The sequence below is a fragment of the Nasonia vitripennis genome (genome assembly GCF_009193385.2).
Source record: "Nasonia vitripennis strain AsymCx chromosome 4 unlocalized genomic scaffold, Nvit_psr_1.1 chr4_random0003, whole genome shotgun sequence".
NCBI lineage: Eukaryota > Metazoa > Arthropoda > Insecta > Hymenoptera > Pteromalidae > Nasonia > Nasonia vitripennis.
In genome coordinates this window covers 4,719,327-4,740,816 of record NW_022279638.1, presented here as the reverse complement: position 1 = coordinate 4,740,816, position 21,490 = coordinate 4,719,327, and the positions used below count along the sequence as shown (strand labels likewise).

Below are 21,490 nucleotides of genomic sequence, written 5' to 3'. Positions count from 1 at the left end.
TCGAGTTTGCGGCGATGGAAGAAGACACGCTAACTCTAGCCTCCATGGGGCTAGCGACCGTATGAGAGCAGCAGAGAAAAGCCCTGCGAGCGCTCCTTGACAAAATTATTGGCCCAGAGACAGGAGAAATGGGGTGCACGACGTGGATAGGACACCACATTGAAGTGAAAACTACGAGGCCAATAAAGCAAAAATATTTTTCGGTCTCCAGGAAAATAAAAGAGGAAATGCACGAGCAGGTGAAAGCCATGCTCGCGGCAGGGATAATCGAACCATCGAATAGTGCTTTTGCGAGCCCAGTAGTGATGGTGAGAAAAGCGAATGGGAAATATCGCTTTTGCGTCGACTTTAGGAAAGTCAACGTAATCAGACGGAACGACGCTTATCCACTACCGCAGATGAATGCGATACTGAGGAAATTATAGCAAGCGCGCTACATTTCGATGATCGATTTAAGTAACGCGTACCACCAGATACCGCTGAGCGAAAAGAGCAAGCAGTATACAGTTTTCACGATGCCTGAGATGGGGCTTTTCCAGTTTAAGCGCCTACCTTTCGGCTTATCAGAAGCGGGAGCCACGTTTCAAAGGTTTATGGACAAAATAATTACACCGGAGCTGCAGCCACGCGCCTTTTCTCATTTAGATGACGTAATCGTCGCGACAGAAACGTTCGAGGATCATTTAAAAGTCCTCGAGCGCGTGTTAAAAAGAATTAAGGAAGCAGGGTTGACTGTCAACAGAGAGAAGAGCGTGTTCTGCAAAGAAGAGGTGAAATACCTCGGCGTCCTTGTAAACAGAGACGGCTTCAGGCCAGACCGGAGAAGATCGATTCGATAGTGAATTTTCCACAGCCGAAGAATCTAAAACAACTGAGGCATTTCCACGGCCTGGCATCGTGGTATAGACAATTCTTGGAGGGCTACGCAGCGTTGGAACGAACTATTCAGTCAGCGAGCGAGAGTTTGCGGTGCGTAAGTTCGGCCAGTACATAGAATACGAATTTAAAGTAATAACTAACCACAGCAGTTTGAGATGGTTATGCAACTTGCGTAACCCAACAGGCAGATTGGCTCGCTGGGCGCTCGAGCTACAAGGGCATAAGTATACCATCGAGCACCGGAAAAGGGCAGACCATCACATGCCAGATGCTCTGTCTCGGATGTATGAGGAGACAGAGCCAGAAATAGCAACAATAAGTCAGGATGCGCAACCCCGAAACTGCTGGTATAATGGCCGGTTCAAAGCAGTCAAGGGAAATCCAGAAAATTTTCCGTAATACAAATTGTGGCTATATAAGTACAGAACGGATCCTGACATCATGGGCGCCATTGGAGACGACGCCTGGAAGCTCGTCGTCCCGGCAGAAAAACGACTGCAAGTGCTGCAAGAATGCCACGATCAGTTGACGGCCGGACGCTTCGGCCGCGAGAAAACACATAAGAGAGTGACGGAGAAGTATTTTTGGCCGAGAGTATATCGAGACATAGCAAAGTATGTACAGCGCTGCGACTCTGCCAGCTGGGGAAGGTAGAACAGTGCGCACCGCAGGGGATTATGGACAAACGCGTGGTGCAAAAACCCTGGCAGTGGGTGACAGAGGATATCATGGGCCCCTTGCCAAAATCAGCCAAAGGTCATGAGTATGCACTGGTCTTCCAGGATTTATTCACTCGGTGGATAGAGTGCATCCCCCTCCGCAAAGCGAATGTCAAATCGATACTTGCAATACTAAAAGAGAGAGTCATTTGAGGTTCGGAGCGCCCGAGATCTTTCACTCCGATGACGGCACGGAATTCAGAAATAAAACGATAAATGAGTACCTGGCGGCTCAAGGCATCCACCATTTGTACTTGCCGCCGTACCACCCGCAAGCTCACCCGATGGAACAGGTAAACCAAACGATCAAGAGCGAAATTGCCGCGTTCACGGAAGAAAATCATAGAGCGCGGGACAAGCATCTCAGCGAGATCGCATTCTCGTATAAGACCGCGGTACACGAGGCTACGAGTGCCTTGCCTGCAATGCTGAATTTCGACAGGCAACCAGCAATGCCAGCGTCGCTTAGGGCAAAAGAAGACCAAGAAGCATCGTGGCAAGGAGCCGAAGGTGCCGCCGGCAACCTTCAAGATCGGTGATGTTGTCGCCAAGAGAAGGCACGTACTGACGTCGGCTGCCAGTGGAATAGCGGCGAAGTTAGCCTTGCTGTATGTAGGCCCTTACACCATCACCGCAAAAGTCGGCTCAAATACATTCGAGCTGACCGATAAGGACAGAAGAATAGAGAAACTAGTGCCGGTCGAGGAGATGAAAATCTTCTACGATACGGCAGAAAACGAAGCAGGCGACGAAGTAGACGACGAGGCAGATGGCAACCAAGCTCAACCACCGAGGGATGATAACGAAACAGGGGCGATGCGCGACCTGCCTGCAGCGTGCGGCAACGAGCCTTAGCTCGAGCCGTCGGATGTAGGGATGGGGGGCAAGGACAAGCGCGAGCAGCAACCGAAAAAGCGTGTAACCGCGTCAGCGGGCGCGTGCGGTAACGGAGTAGCAAAGAACCCAGTAGGAGCGGCGGGGAAACCTCCCCGCTGTCCGCGTGGAAGGCAGCGAAAGATTGTAACGGCAAGAAGAGCGCGAGCGGCTCGAAGAGGAGGCACGCTTGGAAAAGTAGGCCGCGCGCAGAGCGCAGGCACGTCTCGCACATGCGCGCCACGAGGAAGACGTCGCTCGGCAAAGGGAGTTACAGCGCGCAGAATACCTGCAAAAGAAGAGGGCTGAAGACCCGCGCTGCTTCGTTCGCGGATATCCGGGAGTACGACAATCGCACCAGTGCTCGAAGTGAAAGCGCCACAAGGGGATCCTGGCGTCGACACCCTGGGACTATAAAAAGAAGTAGTGGAGGATTAGAAGGGAATAGAGTACCTTGGTTTTCTACAATCACCGTGTTTTTCTTTCATCGTGACGATCCTTCCTACCCTTCCGGAAATCTGCGCAGCGTCTGGAAGGGGGTGTGACGAGCGAACGCGAATTTGTATTTCGCTCGCTCGCCGCATCGCGCGACCTTTTCATGCGTGAGGGCGACGTTGCCAGCTCGGCGGTACGGAAGGCGCGCGCGGAATCGGCGCGTGAGATCAGATAAGCAGAAGCGCTATTACAGTTTGGACGCGCGATAAATCACCGGTACGACACCAGCAAACACCCACATCAACGAGACGAGAGTGTTACCAACGACCAGAGACCACCTGCTGGAGGAGTCGCCCAGGCCAACACCATCTCGAGCACCCGGGGTACCCCAGCAACGTCACTGCATCGATCAGGAGGGACGTCTCTCGGCTCATTAAGATTTTCCCCGTCGGTCGCAGGCAGACACGCGGAGACCGAGAAATCGACACGCGCGCGGACACCGTAAGTTTATGTCAACACCTACTGCGCGATTAACAGACTATCAAATCGGCTGCAGACGCCGAAGCCGAGGCTCGCTGCCACCGAGTCGGCGGCTCGTCTTCAGCACGAGCCGCGAGTGCAAACCCGTCCTCTCGCGCCACGCGCTACTTTGTATTAACATCGTGAGAGAATATATACCACTTTACAATAGAACACAAACGCATGCTTATTTATCCCGTGATCTCATAGCGTCTTTCCGACGAACCCGATAGAGTAAAGCCGATTACATCGCGGCGCAGCTACACATGTTGGTAAATTTCATGTCTACCGATACAAATACATGTTGGTATCGGTAGTCATGAAATTTACTAGGTTATAAGTGTCAAATTTGCATGTAAAACCACTTATTAGCCATTATATCATGTTTATTTTCTACATAACTTCTAGTAGAAGGTCAGGCCCATTCTAAAACTTTACAGCTACTTTTTTCTATAAAAAGGTATCTTTTTACTATATTGAAGTTGTCGGAGTCCGGATCAAACATTCAGATTTTCATATTTTACGGTTTAAAATGCAAATAAGGTAGCCTTAACATACATATAGGGCTTTACAAATATTTTTATTGAAAAATTCAGAAAATTTCACAAAAAAAATATCTGGATAGTGCATCTAATATTTAATAGTACATTTAATAATGACACGTCAAATAATTAAATATCATTACAATTAATTTGTAAATCGCGAGTAAAGCGAGCGTTTCTAGCTAGTATCGTTATTAATAAGTTATACCTTTTTGGCATTCCTGGTACTCTTCTGAGATGGTTCGCTTCCTACCTCTCAGGCTGTTCCTTTGCGGTCCACATCAATAATTGTATCTCCGCTATCGTTCCGGTTACCACAGGGGTTCCACAGGGTTTATACCTCGGCCCTTTACTATTTTGCGTGTATATTAATAATCTTGTCAAGCAGTTGCGCTATGTTAGGGTTTTGATGTACGCCGACGATGTAAAACTGTTCTCTACCATTAGATCCAATGCGGACGCTCAGCTCCTCTAAAGGGATCTCGATGCGCTTGTGGTGTGGTCGAGCAGTGCTGGGCTCCGACTCCATTTATTCAAATGTTACATTATCTCATACAGCAAGAGTCGGAGTCCGGCGTTGTTTGATTACTCCGTTGGCGGTGTCACCCTTCGGAGGACGGATTACATCAAAGACCTGGGTATGTGGTTCGATTCAGGCCTGTGGTTTTTCAATCACATAGATTGCGTCCTTTTTACTACAGCCAATATGATAGGCTTTATTAAGAGGTCAACCGCCCATTTCAGTAACATTCATGCTATAATCTACCTATATAGATCACTTGTTCTGGCTTACATTATTTATCTCTCCCAGATCTGCCCCCCCCCCCCTTATACTCAACGTGACTTTCATAGGCTCGGATTGATCCAGCATTGCGGTCGAGCTGCGTTGTGGCATTCATAGCTCAGCGTCGACTTTCGTAGAAGATGGAGTCTCCCGGCAACGAGACTTCCGCCTCAGCCATTCTGGTAAGAGCAGCCCACGCGAGCAGACGTCTCCGAGATACCGAGAACGAATCGCACGAGTGTCCGAGTATTAGTGAGGAGAATCGGACGCTGCAACCCGGCAGGAGAACAGTAAGTAGCTACATTGCGGCCTGTGCATCGTCAAGGCGGAGGACTTATTGTGCGTCGTGAAAACTGTAGTGGAAAACGCCAACTGTGGAAGGTAGCAGTGAGAAGACAAATATCGAGTCCCAGAGCGTGCGTAGAGGCCTTTCGCGGGATTCTAGGTACAGCAATGAGGTATCGGAGTGAACCAGGTGATGATTAATCGAACGGAAACGTCGTCTGTAAGGGCCGACAAGTGCAGTGGGAATTGTATGCACAGTTGTGGAAACAGCGAAGATATGTAGAGGCTCCTCAGTTTTACAGGCCGCTATTACCAAGATCGGAGAGGACGCCGACGTCATTGTTTACGTCAAGCCCCGGAATTAAGTTATACGGCCGGAAGGCCCATGCTGATAATTCAAGTCCCCGCTAACGTTTTTATAGCGATTGCTAATGTTTATAAGTGTAACTAACTCTATCAACTCGGAATACTAATACATAATATACATCGATTTTCTATGGTACTTGTAGGTTCGCATTTATTTTTCCAAGTCGCTACTGAGAATTCGAACACCCTCTCCGTTGTCCTATCTCTTGCGTCCTACCTTTGGAGATCACGAAGAGTCCCCCAACTCGAGCTGCCCGTGGTAAATAAGTAATAGTGTTCTAGCGGTCGCTCAAAAAGACATAAGCTTGCTAGGTCACACATCGCAGTAGATTGTGTCGGCAAGCAGCCTAGCGTAAACACTTATGACACGGTCTTCGATGTTGAAATAACAGACGAAGCGGGTCTAGATGATACATTGCTGCAAGAGACAGTGAAAATCGTATTGAGCCGTTCCCCCTTTCACCGATGATTGCTTGTATATTACGCTATACATACCCCTTTGATGTAAACCTTGACTTTTACTGTCTTCGTGATGCCGGACGAGACAAAAATCTCCTTGAAATCGGTGGCGTTGATCGTCGAACAGAAGGCCGGTCCACTTCTTCGACGGTATCATGGGTGCACCTGTGCCCATCGACGCACCAGTCGCAGGGGAAGTTGGAGTATACGCACTACATGCAGGAGCTATACGTACTGCAGTCAAAGAAGGTAAAGTCTATGGCTAGGAACGGGCTTGGCGCTAGTCAAGTCCTTCACATTGACGTCTGTGCCGTTCTGCACCAGCAGCCCCACCACGCTGTAGTTGCCCACTAGCACGATGATATGCAGCAGCGTATAGTCTTTCTAGAAGGCGAGGTTGATGCATTCCCTTGTCCGATCAAGCAGGACCTTAGCGCTGAGCAGCTAACCATGACGACCGTCTTTGGCGGCGTGCTCTCCGTGTTGTTCTTCCCGACAATCCACACATTTATACATACACACGCACACAAAAACGATGAATGCAAAAAAAAATTAAAAACTAAGGGGTTTGAAGTTTAGTCTGTAATAGAGTTTATCGGTAATTGTTTATGAATATATGGTTGTTTATTAACCATATTCATCGCGTAAACGCGAATCATCGACAGTCACTGATCTTTTCTGACGAAGTTATTTTAACTTAATATTTACATGTAGTGTATGTAAAGATATTGAATACGATTCGTTTCCTCTTTTGTCTGAGAAACGTTGTAACTTTTCAACATTCGATGAGCTTAATTTTGTAAAAATAAATCTTTGTTTTTAGATATCTACGAACATTTCCTCCATGCATTTGTGGAATGAAATTTCTAGCAGAATCAAAATCAAATATTTTATCACCAAAACTGTTATAAAAATACTCAATTTTCAGTTTTCTAGATTTTTCTTGGGTTTAAAAAGTATCAAAAGATACAATTTCTTAGTTTCTACATAAAATTTAAATTAAAATATTTATCAAAAGTGCAACTACAAAAATAAAAAATAAATTTTTTAGAAGACTTCATCCTTAACTATTGCTGGTATGAGGTGCAACATATACTATTTAAATTAAAAATATTTACGGTAATGTAAACAAGATTTCAAAGCTCGCAAATCTTACCCGTACGCCAACAAATTGCTCATGAAGAATAACCCATGACAGCAGATAAACGCAGGCTACGTTAGTTGCAAACAGTGTCATTACATCTGTTGCAAGAAGTATTCGAAGAGAATGGATATACATATAGTTTGTTGAAACCCATAATCCACAAAATAAGCTACAACGTGTTAAAAATCGTCCTCCTGTTAAACCTTTATCTCTGAATCCTCTTAAACTTTCGTTTATTACATTTGATGGCGTTATACATTTCGATTTAATTGACTGAATTGTGAAATATACAGGAAAGTAAAGAATCGTCCAGTTAGTGCAAAACCATGTTGTAAAAAACGGAGCATTGTATGATATTATACGCTGGAATAAAAAAATAAAACTTAATTGTCATACATTAGGCAGAATAGGATTGGATTACAATTTAAGACAGCGAAAAGTCATGTGTGTACAGAAAAACAATGTTAATAAGTTTTTCAATCAGAAATTCGGAAAAAACATGGTATGAATGTTTAAAAATAGTGCATTGTGTACCAAGGGCGTAAAAGTGGCTTTTTAGACCAACTGTGGAGTTTACAGTATTAATCGAGGCAATGTAGTACCATCCGGAGACGTGTACTGCAACCACACAAGGTCGAAACGCCTAATTAGCCCTGGTACACATAATATTTTTCGTAATACATGTACTGATTTCTTCGTTTTTTGAGGTTACAAACATATATTTATATACTAGGGGGAACCCCCTGCTCGCTTCGCTCGTCAACCCCCTAATTACAATTATCGTTTATAATTGTATAATTTTATAATTTCTAAATCTTCTTATTACGATTTTGATTGTTCATTCCAAAATGATTAATTTTTTAATTGAGCTCGCTTCGCACGTCAACCCCCAATTTTAAAATAGGTAGTAATTTATAATTTGAAAATATTTCTACTGCAGTTCTAATTTTAATTTTATTCGATATTCGAAAATCAATTATGTTAAAACTCGCAGTGGTTACCTATAACATAATGCATAGCATATAACAACAAAATTTTAGCAGCTTTGTATTCATGTCGCGTCAAAAATTTGGTTACATTTGAGTTAAATTCGAAGTTTTTTTTCGAATTCAGCGACTAGAAAAACATATATATATGGCATTTTAATTTTTTTTAACCGTTTCTTCTTAATTTGACCTGCAACTGACCTTGACCCTAACGTGGTGGGGCCAGACTGACCCCGGATTCGAATTCAGCGACTCGAAAAACATAAGGATACATGGGTCTGATTTTTTGTACAGACATCTTTTTTTATTTTGTGTGCCGGTGTTATTGTGCGGGATACTAAATCCAGGCTGCAATCATTTGAAAGCGAGAAGGAGAGAGATAAAGAGGAAACAAGAGATAAAGAGAACTATACTCAACATTGAAAGTTAAGTATTTTCAATCTATAAAATTTTGACATAGTAGATAGACAGAATATCCAATAAAATATGAGAATGTGAAATAGAAAAAAAAATCCTTGGGGATGGCAATTGCTTATTTCGATGCTTTTTGTATTTTTTGTTTAATACGGAAGAATATCATATGAAAATTAGAGCCAAAATTGTAAATCATGTTTATGAGAATTGCGAATAATTTGAGTCATTTATCGTAGGCGACGAATCTTTAAAAATTACTGATAGAAGTACTTATAAAATGCATATGTCAATGAATGGTACGTACGGCAGTGAAGTGAAAATTATTGCATTGTTCGTCTATATTCTGTTCGTATTTCAGTTTCGAGTACAAACTTTATTAATCCTATATGTTACGGTCGCGATTCGTTTACTTATAATGAAAATGAATTGAATTTATTGTTATCTGGTCCCATAGACACAGGACATTATGACATACAAAATTATAACAATTTAAATTATTGGGCTAATTATGAAAAAAATTCCGATAAAAGTTACGATCATATAAATCGTGATGCTTTGAAATTGAAAGCAGTTGAAATTGATAATTGAAACACTAATTGTCAAAAAAAGAAAAGGGAAGGTGACTTAATTGAAAATGTGAGTGTAACCCGTTTAATAAAAAAACGGTAAAAAGACAAACAGTAACAACAGTAACAAATAACGGTAAAAAAACGGTAAAAAGGATGTTAAGTAATTGGAAAAAGATATAAGAGGGTTTACGGCACACCGATTTCTTAAGGCTTTTAATATAATAATTGTCAAGCAATCGGGAAGAGATACGAGAGGCTCCACGTCACTCGGATACGTTAAGCCCTTTGATATAATAGAGGATGTTAAATATAATTGAAAAATGATTTAAGAGGCTTCACGGCACTCAAGTCTTTTGAACCCTTTGATATAATAAAAGAAGTTAAGTTATTAAAAAAATATACGATAGGCTTTACGGCACACGGATACGTCAAGCCCTTTCATATAATAGAGGACATATGAAAAAAAAAACATGTTAAGTAATTGGGAAAAGATATAAGATGCTTCACGGTACACAGGTGCGTTAAGCTCTTTAATATAATAGAAAATATACAGAGAAAAAAGATGTTAAGTAATTGAAAAAAAATTTTAGTGGTTTCACGCACAAGGGTTCGTTAAGTCCTTTAATATCATAAAGGATATATAGAGGAAGAGGATGTTAAGTAATTAAAGCTAAAAAAATGAGAGGGTTCACGGCACAGAGGTTCGTTAAGCCCTTTACTATAATAGAGGATGTCAAGTAATTGGAAAGAGATATAAAGAGCTTGCGGCACACGAGGTTTAAGCCTTTTAACATAATAGAGAATGATATTAAGTAATTGGATAATGACATGAGAGGCTTCACGGCACACGAGTGCTTTGAGCCCTTTAATATAATAAAGGGTGTCAAGCAATAAGGAAGAGATATAAGAGATTACACGGCACAGAGGTTCATTAAGCCCTTTAGTATAATAGAGACAAATATGGAGAAAGAGGATATTCAGTAATTAAAAAATATACGATAGGTTCCACGGCACACGGCATTTATGGCTACTTTGGACGCTAGTATTATAATTAAATTGAGTGAATTCCAGAAATTTGTCCCACTCAATATTTTTTAAAGAAAAGTTCTTTAGATATTCGCACAGTGGATGATGAACTCTTTCTAACGAGCCATTTGACTAAGGTAAAAATGCTGTGGTTTCTACCTTGTTAAATTTGAATCTTCGAGCTATTTGTTACATTAATTTATTTGTATAGTTCGCTCCTCTATCCGTGAGTACAAGTTTATGTGATTTATTGTGATTTTGTTAATTGATCTTATATATAGATCAAATGTATTTATTGTTATTTTTAGTACTATTTACCGGTGCTACTATGTCCATAGAAATTTTATCGAATGTTTTTAAAGGCGTATCGGTGATAATCATAGGTTGCTTAGTTTTTATTTTTTTCAGCTTACATCTTTAACACTCTTTACATCTTTGTATCCGTTTTTGAATATCTGCCTTTAAATTTTCCTAATAATATTTATTCTCAATTCTATTATACGTTCTATTAATACTAGAGTGTCTCCCTATTTTAGTCGCGTGTAACATTTCAAATATTTTATCTCTTTTATCGATTTCTGTCGTGTCTTTTGTTGATTTACGATTTTAATTTTATCTTCATTGGTCAATTCTTGGAGAATTTTATTCTCTTCTCGCTTTTTCTGAACTCTAGTTATACACATTCTCCAGCTTTCGCCACTGGATTTCGTAACAATATATATCGATCTGTTACAATCACAAATTTATTACCATGTAGATAACTCTTAAAAGTTTTTATAACTCCTGCGACAGCCAATCCAAAAGCAGTAACCTTTCGCCATGTACAGCTATCTGGGTAGCGTATTCATGCGCCAGGTCCATCGGGAATTTGAGGACGCCAAGAAGACTATGGCTAAGGAGGAGGCGAGGCAGAAGTGGAGAGTAAGTGCCAAGGTCACTGCGTGAGGTGGATAAAGCTCTGAGTGCTCGCATTTTAAGCAGCATATCTTTTATTTTTAACATATATGTACGTATATAAATCATTTTTTCTCCGATAGTGAAGAATTTTTAATTCTTGAAAAATGTTCACTAGGGGATTATGTAACACCCCGTACAAGCTCTGCATAAAATTATAAACTATATTTGAAATTAAAATTCGTTGAACAAAATTTTAGATTTTGTGCGAGTATCTCGCGCTCTCCCACTCTTCATTTGAATGCTCCGGGCCACAGCTCAGCTCACAGCAGCAGCATAACATCAACAGCGCCACGAGCCAACGAATGGCCGCAACAGAAACAGCGATGGAGCGCGCAACACGCACGTGTGTATATATATATACTAGTGGGGCTCCGCCCCCCTGCTCGCTGCGCTCGCCAACCCCCCGATTCTTGTTTTAGTGTAAATTTAATTTTCAACGTAATTGTTAGAAGTAGCTTAATCAAGACAAAAAAAGAGGTTAAATTCATACCACTTGCATCGATATATATGTATCATTTTTCAAGTAGTAAGTAATTTGTTTTTAAATATAGTACATATTATTAAAATTTGATATAGTGATGATTAAAATATAAAAATTGTGATGCGGGCAACAACTTTTACAAATTACTTTTTGGTTAACGGAATATTGTCTACGAAGAAAAGCACCATATAGATCAAATTTACCGAAAAAATCTAACGTAGATATATGTTGATACGTACCGTCATTATTTACGTTAGTAGGAAATTGATAAATTAAAAACATTTATGATCTTATAAAGTTTTTACAATGCTGAATATAAACACGCGAAAGTGATAACAATACAAAAGCAAAAGACAATGCTTAGTATAAACACATCAAAGTGTTAACAATACAAAAGCAAAATAAAAACCTTATAAGAATTATTTACTTTAAACAAAGTCAAACTTTAACAAAAAATATTACAAAAAAACGCTCCTGTCTATTTACCTCATGGGTGGTGTGGAAAAAATAGAAAAAAAAATTGATACCACTCTAACCTCAAAATGCAAACTTTAATTGCAATTTTCGGCTCTCGTGGTATAAAATATCGTATGATACTGTTGTGGGAGGTGTTTTTCTACCTTGCTCGATTTTCTCACTCGCAGTGCTCGTGCGAAAGCCTCGAGAAAGGTAGAAAAGCAGATCCCACAACAGTGTGATAATATACTATTAAGTTATCTCTCTATTGGTTTATCTCTACTCTTATATATAATTTAGATACTACTATGCTATGAGCTTGTAATGGGGGCTTGGAAGAGTTACTACGAAGAATGTGGAATTTTCCCGAGGCTGATACAACATCTTAATGCAGTACTATACCTGATATATTTTAACGGTGGTTTGTTTTTCTTTATAGTAGTAAATTATATTTAAGAAAAAGCTGCTAAAATGTGCGGGGGGGCTGCGGGGGGGCTGCGGGGGGGGCCTGGTGGGGGGGCCGCGGGGGGGCTGCGGGGGGCCGCGGGGGGGCTGCGGGGGGGCTGCGGGGGGGCTTTTCAGATTATTCAAATCACATGAAAAATGGAAGAATTTTCCCTTATTTTGCGGGGGGGCTGTGCGGGGGGGCTGCGGGGGGGCTGCGGGGGGGGGGCTGCGGGGGGGCTGCGGGGGGGAGTATGTCCAAAACGTCTATATAATATAGGTAGATATATATATATATATTGAGTGGCGAGCGCAGTGGCGCGATAAAGTGCCAGAAAAGGAGTAGCGACGGCACGCGCATAATAATATTCTTGTGTGAATGATTTTTGTAAATAGGTGTGAATGTTATTGTGAATAGAAAAATGTGAGAGATTTTTTGGTGGCTCGATACCCGCTCTCTCCGCTGCCTTTATAAGGATCTGCGCGGGCTGTCTGAACTCACTAGCCGAAGCGCAACTTAAGCGCTAGCGCAACTAAAGCTATAAATTCTATACTTGTAAAATTTTCAAAATCAGATACGATAACGCACTTAACGAGTATCGGCCTAACACTTAGAAATATTTCGGTATCTCATAATACTTATAAATTTGTCGAGTCCAACCTGATAACGCAGCTAAAGCGTATCAAATAGAAAACTTAGAATAATTTAAAATATCTGCTATACTTATAAAATTGTGATCTAGAGTCCTTTTGATACAAAGAATATCTACAATTTATGCAAAATTCTCTCTAAAAACTATTTATTGAATATACTTATATTTGTTATCAAAACATAATGCCAAAATTTTATTATTGTAATATTTTCCCACTACCTGGTATCACGGACCTCTATTTTTATAATAATATACAACAACATAATTTCAACTTGCCGTCATAATTACGAAGCAGATCAGTAAATGTGAACTACTCTTCACAAAAATCTAAATTCATTTACGCGCACAGGAAAGAGAAGAGTTGTGACCGTTTCAATCTTTTGTATTATCATAATTTTCTGCCTCTTATTCCATGCTCCTATTTGTACTGTTTTGCTAGTTACCTTGATGAGTTATATTTTTTTCACATCCGTTTTCAGTCTTCCTCTTGCTACACTTATTTTCATTTACACCTCCATATACTTTATGTTTATAAATGATTTTTTTTTTAATTTTATTCAGAAATTTTGTTTATCGTTATTTATCCCAGTGAAAAAAATGTTATAAATTGTAATAAATTGTAATAAAACGTAAAAAAATGTAAGAAACTGTACCTTTTTGTTGGATTTCAGACTTTTTTTCTCATACGTTTTTGTACACTTTCTTACATTTTCAGATTTGTTAACTTTTTTTTACATTTTATTACATATGTTATTATTAGCTAGAAATCAATTTTTCATAATTGTTCAGTACAATAAAATAATTTCATTTATTTTAATTAGAACAAATACTTTAATTTTATGAATGATTTCTGACGTGATTTTGAAAGTGATTCATCACGTGAGAAATCACGTCAAATAATCACGTGATTTATCTCTGTTTCTTGTTACCAATATCTCGCCTATGAAGCGTTGTGTTTCTAATAGCTCTTCTGCGTATGTGTAGCGTCTTTTTATTGAAGCGTTCTCTACTTCTGCTTTAAGGACCATGTCTTTTGTCAAGATATAAGCAAGATTGCATTAATGCGAGAATAGGTTCTTCACATGACGGTTCCATTGGAAGTTTGCAGGTTTTTCTTCCGGATCTAATTCTGATCCGGATTCTTTGTCAGATTCATCCTCTATTATAATATACAGTGTAAAGTGACAGTGATTATTTTAATTATCCGTTTGGAAATGTACGCATACATTGTATCCAAACTCCCTCGAGAATACATGTAAGCAATCCGCGTCTCCGTAATCAACTTCTGAGAGAAAGATGCGGCGTGTCTCTTCTTATTGACCGGAGGTTCCTACATACAGGCGAAACAAGAGTTTATATTTCAGTTGACTTGGTGTTGTTTGTAGATTTAAAATTTTTATTATCGAGTTAAACGGGTAGTTTTCAGTTGGTTCCATAAATGTATTTCTATCGTACGCTAATCGCTTGGATGGTTCTGCGCAATCTTTCTGCTGTAAGTACATGCAATACCATTAAGCCATTACATCCAAATCTATTTGTCGTGCCCATGGTTGCCCCCGTCCGATCTGTTACTGGTTGAACGTTGAACGAGCCCTTCATTGGTTCTACAGATTTGTGACTGCTTCCTTCCTTTATGGGACTAGTATTATTGTGATTGCTCGTATCGCAAAGTCGTAGGTCAGTGTTTTCTTTTGATGCCTCTGAAGCACTGCTGTCGGGCAAAGGTATTGCGTTTGCTCGATCGTCTATTTGCGGTGTAATGTGATAAAAATCTTGCCTTGGTCTGTATGGGATGGGATGGGAAGAGATGGGAAGAGTATGTTTTAGAATACTAGGATGACTGTCGCGTGGAGCTAAGGGCACATGTGTAGTAAGAATTAGTTTCTGTACTAGGGTTTCTCACATTGGCATTCTTTTTATCGGGTACCTCGTTGTTGCTTTGCGCACCGCTTTCACATATTTTAATTAAAACACCTGACTTATCTAGTTTGCTTATCTCCTCTACGTCTACAGTGAGACAGGTCCTGAATTTATTTTCTTAGCCAAATAGTGTTTTCCGGAGGTTTGCTATCGGTGATTCTGCGCTCGGGTCTACGTTACTCAGCACGCTGTCTGTTTTTAGAGAGGTTGGTCTTGATGTTTTATGACTACTTTTAGTGCTTGGTGTAAGTCTCGGAGTTAGTGGTTGTAATAAGTTGTGGTGAATCAGTGAAGGTTCTTTTACAATAAGAATGCGTGATGTTTCTATCTCTTGTTCCCGTGCTATCTGATCGGCTCTCAGGTGTTCAATTTCGGGATCACTACCTAAACTGCTGTCGCTGTCTTCGCTGATCTCAATGTCATTTCTGTGAAATTTCGGCGAACTCCTATTAAGGGTCTGCTTGCGTATAAGCCTCTTGGGGTCCTTGATCGGGACCGCCTGACTAAGAATTGTTCGAAACTTGTTTATGGCTTCGTGATGCTCTTCTTTCCACACAAAGTGTTTGTAATTTCTCAGCAGTCTAAATAAAATTGACGCTTATTTTGCGAAGTCTTTGATAAAACATCTGTAATATCCTGTCAGCCCCAAAAATTGTTTAATACATACACGTTAAACAAGCACCCCAGTGAGAGGCAAGGGTACTCACGTTAAACAAGCACCCCAGTGAGAGGCAAGGGGACTCACGTTAAACAAGCACCCCAGTGAGAGGCAAGGGAAACTCACTGTAATAAAGCACCCCAAAGGAAACATAATCCTATTACGCCCACGTCCTTGTTTCTGGGTAACGCTAAAAATAGGAAGTAAAAAGCTTTGAGAAAGTCATAGGTACTTGGCTGATTTTCTATCTTTTAAAAAATGTAAAATACCAAGTAAGAACGATTTGTCTTAAAAAAATTAATGGATTTCCAACGGGCATTCTCTTATTTTTACCAAATCGGAGATCAAAAGTAGGGGTTCTCGCTTGAAAAATCACTTTGACCTTGACATAACCTTGAGAACCATATTCAAGGTCAAGGTTATTGCAACCAGAAAGTGAAACTCTCCACCCTTGACAATGTTTTTTAAAAACATTTTGATGTTTCCAACCGTTATTCCGAGCTAACACACATTATTTTCGCACACAACACACAACAATTTTCGAAAATTTGATATGACCTTCATATGACCTTCCGTGACCTTGTTCAAAATATCATTTTGAACGTAAAGTTTCCACACTTTTCAAATCCGGAGTCAAAAGTAGGTCTACCCATTTAAAAAAATGATCTTGACCTTGAAATGACCTTCAAAAACAAGTTCAAGGTCAAAGTTGTTGGTACCAAAAGTTGACCCCCTTTGACCTCTACAACTTTTGTATAAAACATTTTTCTGTATCCAACCATAAATCTGAGATATTTCCCATAATAGATTAAAATGGTCCACCCTTTATATATATATATATATATATATATATTTTTCCGCTAACAGGGCAGAGACGAGCGCAGGCTCGTCGTATGCACAAACAACAATTTATTACAAATGTCATCCTAAAATAGAAGTGAAAACAGTTGTGTGTCTAATTTGTGAAAGTGTGTACCACACAAATGATTTTGCAAGAATAAATGGTGCGATTTAATTAAGTAGTGAATATGCAACGAACATCCTGATCTTGATCTAATCTCAAATATAAGTAAAGAAACCTTGAGTAATGATGCAAGGCATATAGTCGCTCAGATAAAATCAAACTATAACTCGGAATCTAGAAAGAAATTGCTCGATAATTTAGAAATCATCAGTGATGAAGAAGAGGAGAAGTGTATGATAATAGTTTGAAAAGAGAAAATTCACTGTTAAGAGAATTAATAAAGAATTAACAGAAAAAAACAAGACACTAAGAGATTTACTGGAGAAACAAAAAAGTGACACAAATACAGTGAAAAATTAAACTTTTGCGGAAGTAATGTCTTATTCAAAAACTAGTACCAGGTCAAAAAGGATAAGCGTAATAATGAAAAACAAATCAGCACATACCATTGATCAGATAAACTTGTTTGTAGCACATTATTTAAATAAGGATAAGGCAATTCAGACCAAAAAAGTTTACAAGAAAAAGGATGAAGTGATTGTTAATTGTTTGAATGAAGAAACTACAAGTAAAGCTTTCAGTATATTAAAGAAAAAAGTAGCTGATGAATGTGAAGTGAACAAAGAAAAAGTAGAAAATTCAAAAGTAAAATTTGTTGGAATTAATAATTTTAAATACCTAGATGATTCAAAATTGGAAGAAGATATAAACGAAAGAAACTTTAGTAAATTTTCAAAAAAATGTATAGTTCTACATACATATAAGAACAAAAAGACTAACTTGCAAACAGCGTTAATTGAAATGCCACCAGAATCGTATCAAAGTGTCAGAGAAAGTAATAATAAACTATTTGTAGGATATCAAAACTGCAGAGTTTATGATTATTGCAATATTAAACCATGCTTCAACTGTGGCAAATTTGGACATAATGGTTTGAAATGCAATAATAGGCCTATTTGTTTTAAGTGTACGGGCAACCATTAAACTAGACAGTGTGAAAGACAAGGAAACATAATGAAATGTCCAAATTATATATAAAGTAATAGTAAATACAAGACGGAATACGAGACAGAACATATGGCAACAAACAGCCACGAATGTAAAACTTTGCAAGATAAGAAAGTTTAATGACTTTACCGACTATATAATGCAACTTATATTACTAAGATATGTCAGCATGGCAGGGGCCACAACAGTTAAAACAGCGGGATGTTAACAGCCTCGATTAACACACTCAACGATAATATACCAAATAAAGGAAGAAACAAAAATTAACCATGGATCAGGATATTAACATTGAAGAAGTAAGCAAGAGTGTGAAGTGGAAAACATCAGAGAACTCAACAGGCAGATCGTGAAGAAGAAAAATCTAATTTTGTATGTGAATATAAGAAGTCTCAATGCAAATTTTGAGAAACTAGAAACATTTGTAGAAATTATGTCGAAAAAGACATGTGTGATAATCTGTACGGAGACATGAATCGTGCAGCACCCTCATTTTCATCAATTACATGGATATAAATTATGCTACAGAATTTCTAAATAGTGTAAAAAAATTTCTAGCAAAACACATTAGAACCAAAAACCACTATATAATAGGATATTTCAATATAGATATAATTGTGACGAGACAGAAGTCTCGCACATATAAATATACATGAGGACGGCCGTGATAAACATAAACATGCGCAACGCGCGAATACACACGACGCGAAATGGGCGCGCGCGCGCGCAACATTCACAAGGCGAGTCCGCACGAGCGCGAAGCGCGACAGCCGTCAAACAGCTCAGCAACGGCGCGCCAGGCGGCACGAGCGGCGTACACGCTTAGACGTATCCATACCGCGCGCCTTTATAAGGCGGACAGCGCAACACGGTAGACAGTTCTACTCGAGCTCCACTCCAGGTAGCATCGTGCGCACACGTTACTACAGGGAACAGCGAGAGATAGATCTGCGCCGACGAAGTCGTCTCGTGAGCACACGTGACGACTTGGTAGACGAACCGAAACCCGTATCTCCGAACCCCGAAACTCCGAATTGCCGTCATGAGCACATGAGGCAACCCGGAACACCCGAGCGACATCGAGCCTCGTCTACGTGAGCACACGTGACGATAACCGGTGCCACCGTACCGAATGAAATCCTAACCTTCAAACCCATCCCAGATCCGCCATACCGTCACCGTACCGAAACACCGTATCCGTAACCACCGACGCATTGTTGTAGCGAAGTCGCGTAGATATTTTCGTAAATTGTTAACCGCGCTAGTTTAAACAATTCCATTTATAAAGGCGAAATATTCTTAACCAAGCGCATAATTGATTTCTGTTTCAGACGGGATTTAACAACTGATTCCCAATTACTATTATCTACATAAGGAAATATATTTTGTTAACATTAAAAATATGAGAACAGACTCATTTATTGCCCCTTTCCCCAATCCAGATCCTGGAACCGACTGACTGTCCAAATCCTGGGGAAAGTTGAACCGTTACATGGCGCTCGGACAGGGACCTGATTAAGAATATTTCGCCTAAAAAATTTTTTTTTCGATAAATTGTACACAAGAATTCGCATCGAAGTAAAGCCAGAATTTTTTTTTTTCACGTTGAGGGTCAGCTGGATTTACCGCCTCAACAAGGAGCAGCTTATCACCGAGCTGCAGGGGAGAAACCTCAACCATGAGGGTACCGTGGTAGAGCTTCGCCAGCGAGTAGTTCGATATGCCCGAAAGAACCCGCAAGATTTCATCGGGAAAACAGAAGATCCAAATGGGTATGATGAAGAAGCTAACCTCAAGCAAGACCTAGAGCTCAAACGCTATGAATTGATCCAACGAACACTTGAAGAAACACGCAACGCCGGACGCTCATCCACCCCGACCGGAGATCCACCAGAAATATCACAGGAGCGTGAAAGCAGGCTGAGAAATTTTTATTTATCGAGCGGTGAGCGGCGGAATCTAACCAGACAGGTCGCCGAACGAATTCAGAAACCGAACGATAATATAATGGCTTACTGCAACGCATTGACCACCCTGATGAGAAGAAGGGGAGGATATACGGTGATAGAGCAACTCAATAATATATATTACAATATGAAACCCGAGTTACAATTACGGGTGCGTCGGGAGGAGATAACCGACGTACCTCAGCTCATACAACGCATAGAAGAATACGAAGATATCGTCGCCAAACTCCACGAGCAAGAACGAAAAACCGCCATCAATAGCGCCTCCACGAGTAAAAACACCACGAGTAAAAGCACCACCGATTATTACAACCTAGCCGAATGCTGTTGGCGGTGCAAACAACGCGGCTATTCCCGCGCCGACTGCAAGAACATAGCTCAGAAGTTCTGCTCCGTATGTAGAAAGGACGGCGTTCTCACAAGAGATTGCCACGGGTTCCCGGATCGTTCGGGAAACGCATCAAGGGGCGGCTCAGCAATAGAGGGAGACCGCCCCAAGACTGCCGATACCTCGTAAACGTACAAATCAATCATGAAACGGTGCGGGTATTAGTCGACCCAGGAGCAGTGAGTTCTTTCGTGACGCCAGAAACCGCCATGATAGGACGAAACAATGGTTGGCAGCATGGGAAGCAAGAGACAATCGCCACGCTGGCCAACGGCTCAACCACCGAACTGGCAGACTACGTGGAAGGTAAAGCGACGACCCTCGGCGCCACCTTCAGGAGCAAGTTTATTGTCATGGAAGGGCTACGTCATGAAATGCTATTGGGGATGGATGCGTTACGCAAACTGAACATCCGTGTAATCATAGCCGGGAAGAAATTACAACCCAACCGGTCCAATGCCTCGGTACTCTCTATCAGCAGCGTCGGCATTCAGGAAATCTCGCAAGATCAACAGGCACGAGTGGATGAACTCATCCAATATGAGAAAGAACTCTTCGGAAGTATCCAGGGCCCCACAGCGCTCATCGAATACACCATAAAGGTAACCGAATCAAATCCAATCAAGCAACGCTACTGGCCACGCAACCCTGCCATGCAACAGATAATTGACGAGGCGGTCGAGGAGATGTTACAAGAAGACGTGATTGAGCCATCCGACAGCGCTTGGAGCTCTAATATAGTTCTTGCCAAGAAAAAGGATGGAAAGAGGCGCTTTTGCATCAACTTCCAGGGCATCAACAAAATCAGCATCAAAGATGCGCACCCGCTACCGCAAGTTCACGCGACGCTAAACAAACTCCGGGGGGCGAAGTACCTAACCACGATCGACCTGAAAAATGGATACTGGCAAATCCCGCTGTCAGAAGAAAGCAAGAAGTATACCGCTTTCACTGTCCCCGGATGAGGTCTAATGCAATTCAAGGTGCTTCCATTCGGTTTACACTCGGCACCAGCAGCATTCATGCGGCTAATGAACGCAGTCATCACACCAGATTTAGAACCAAATGTGTTCTGTTACCTCTTAATCCAGATCCTGGAACCGACTGACTGTCCAAATCCTGGGGAAAGTTGAACCGTTACATAATAGAAAGTAATGCACAAAATAATAGTATAGGTGCAATATCAATAAGTGAGGAATTTTTAAATAATTCCTTTGAACAAGAATTCATTTCGTACTATAAAGGTGTAACAAGACCCTCTCTAGAAAACGAATCGGGTTCTTGTATTGATAATTGTTTTGCAAAGACTAGAGACATTAATATTGAATCTTATAAACTATCAATCAGCTTAAAGTGCAGAATGAGGAAGAAAAGATAGAAAATTGTATTAATTATAGAAAGTTAAAGGAATATGCAAAGAAAATAGAATGGAATTAATGTTTGCATTTGCAGGATCCAAATCTTGCTTTAGATGAACTAATAAAAATGATATATAGCTGTGTTGGAAAAGCCACTTGTAACAAATAAACTAAGAATAAACAATTACCTAGGAAAAAATGGATAACTAAAGCAATATAAGTATCGTGTAAAAATAAAG

General features: G+C 40.5%; 1 protein-coding gene across 16 annotated transcripts in view; it reads right to left on the bottom strand.

Annotated features, from left to right (window-relative positions):
- LOC107981432 (putative thiamine transporter SLC35F3) overlaps positions 1-21,490 on the bottom strand; it is a 671,722-nt gene that overhangs the window by 401,488 nt on the left and 248,744 nt on the right. For 14 of the 16 annotated variants that reach the window (XR_004345268.1, XR_004345269.1, XR_004227324.2 and 11 more), the window contains one exon: positions 7,018-7,368. The exons of the other annotated variants lie outside the window; for them this stretch is intronic. Coding sequence is in view for 11 of the 14 variants with exons in the window: in XM_031928083.2 (XP_031783943.1) it covers positions 7,018-7,368 (351 nt within the window). In the remaining 3 variants the exon portion in view is untranslated. The remainder of the gene's footprint in view (positions 1-7,017; positions 7,369-21,490) is intronic. 16 annotated transcript variants of the gene reach the window in all.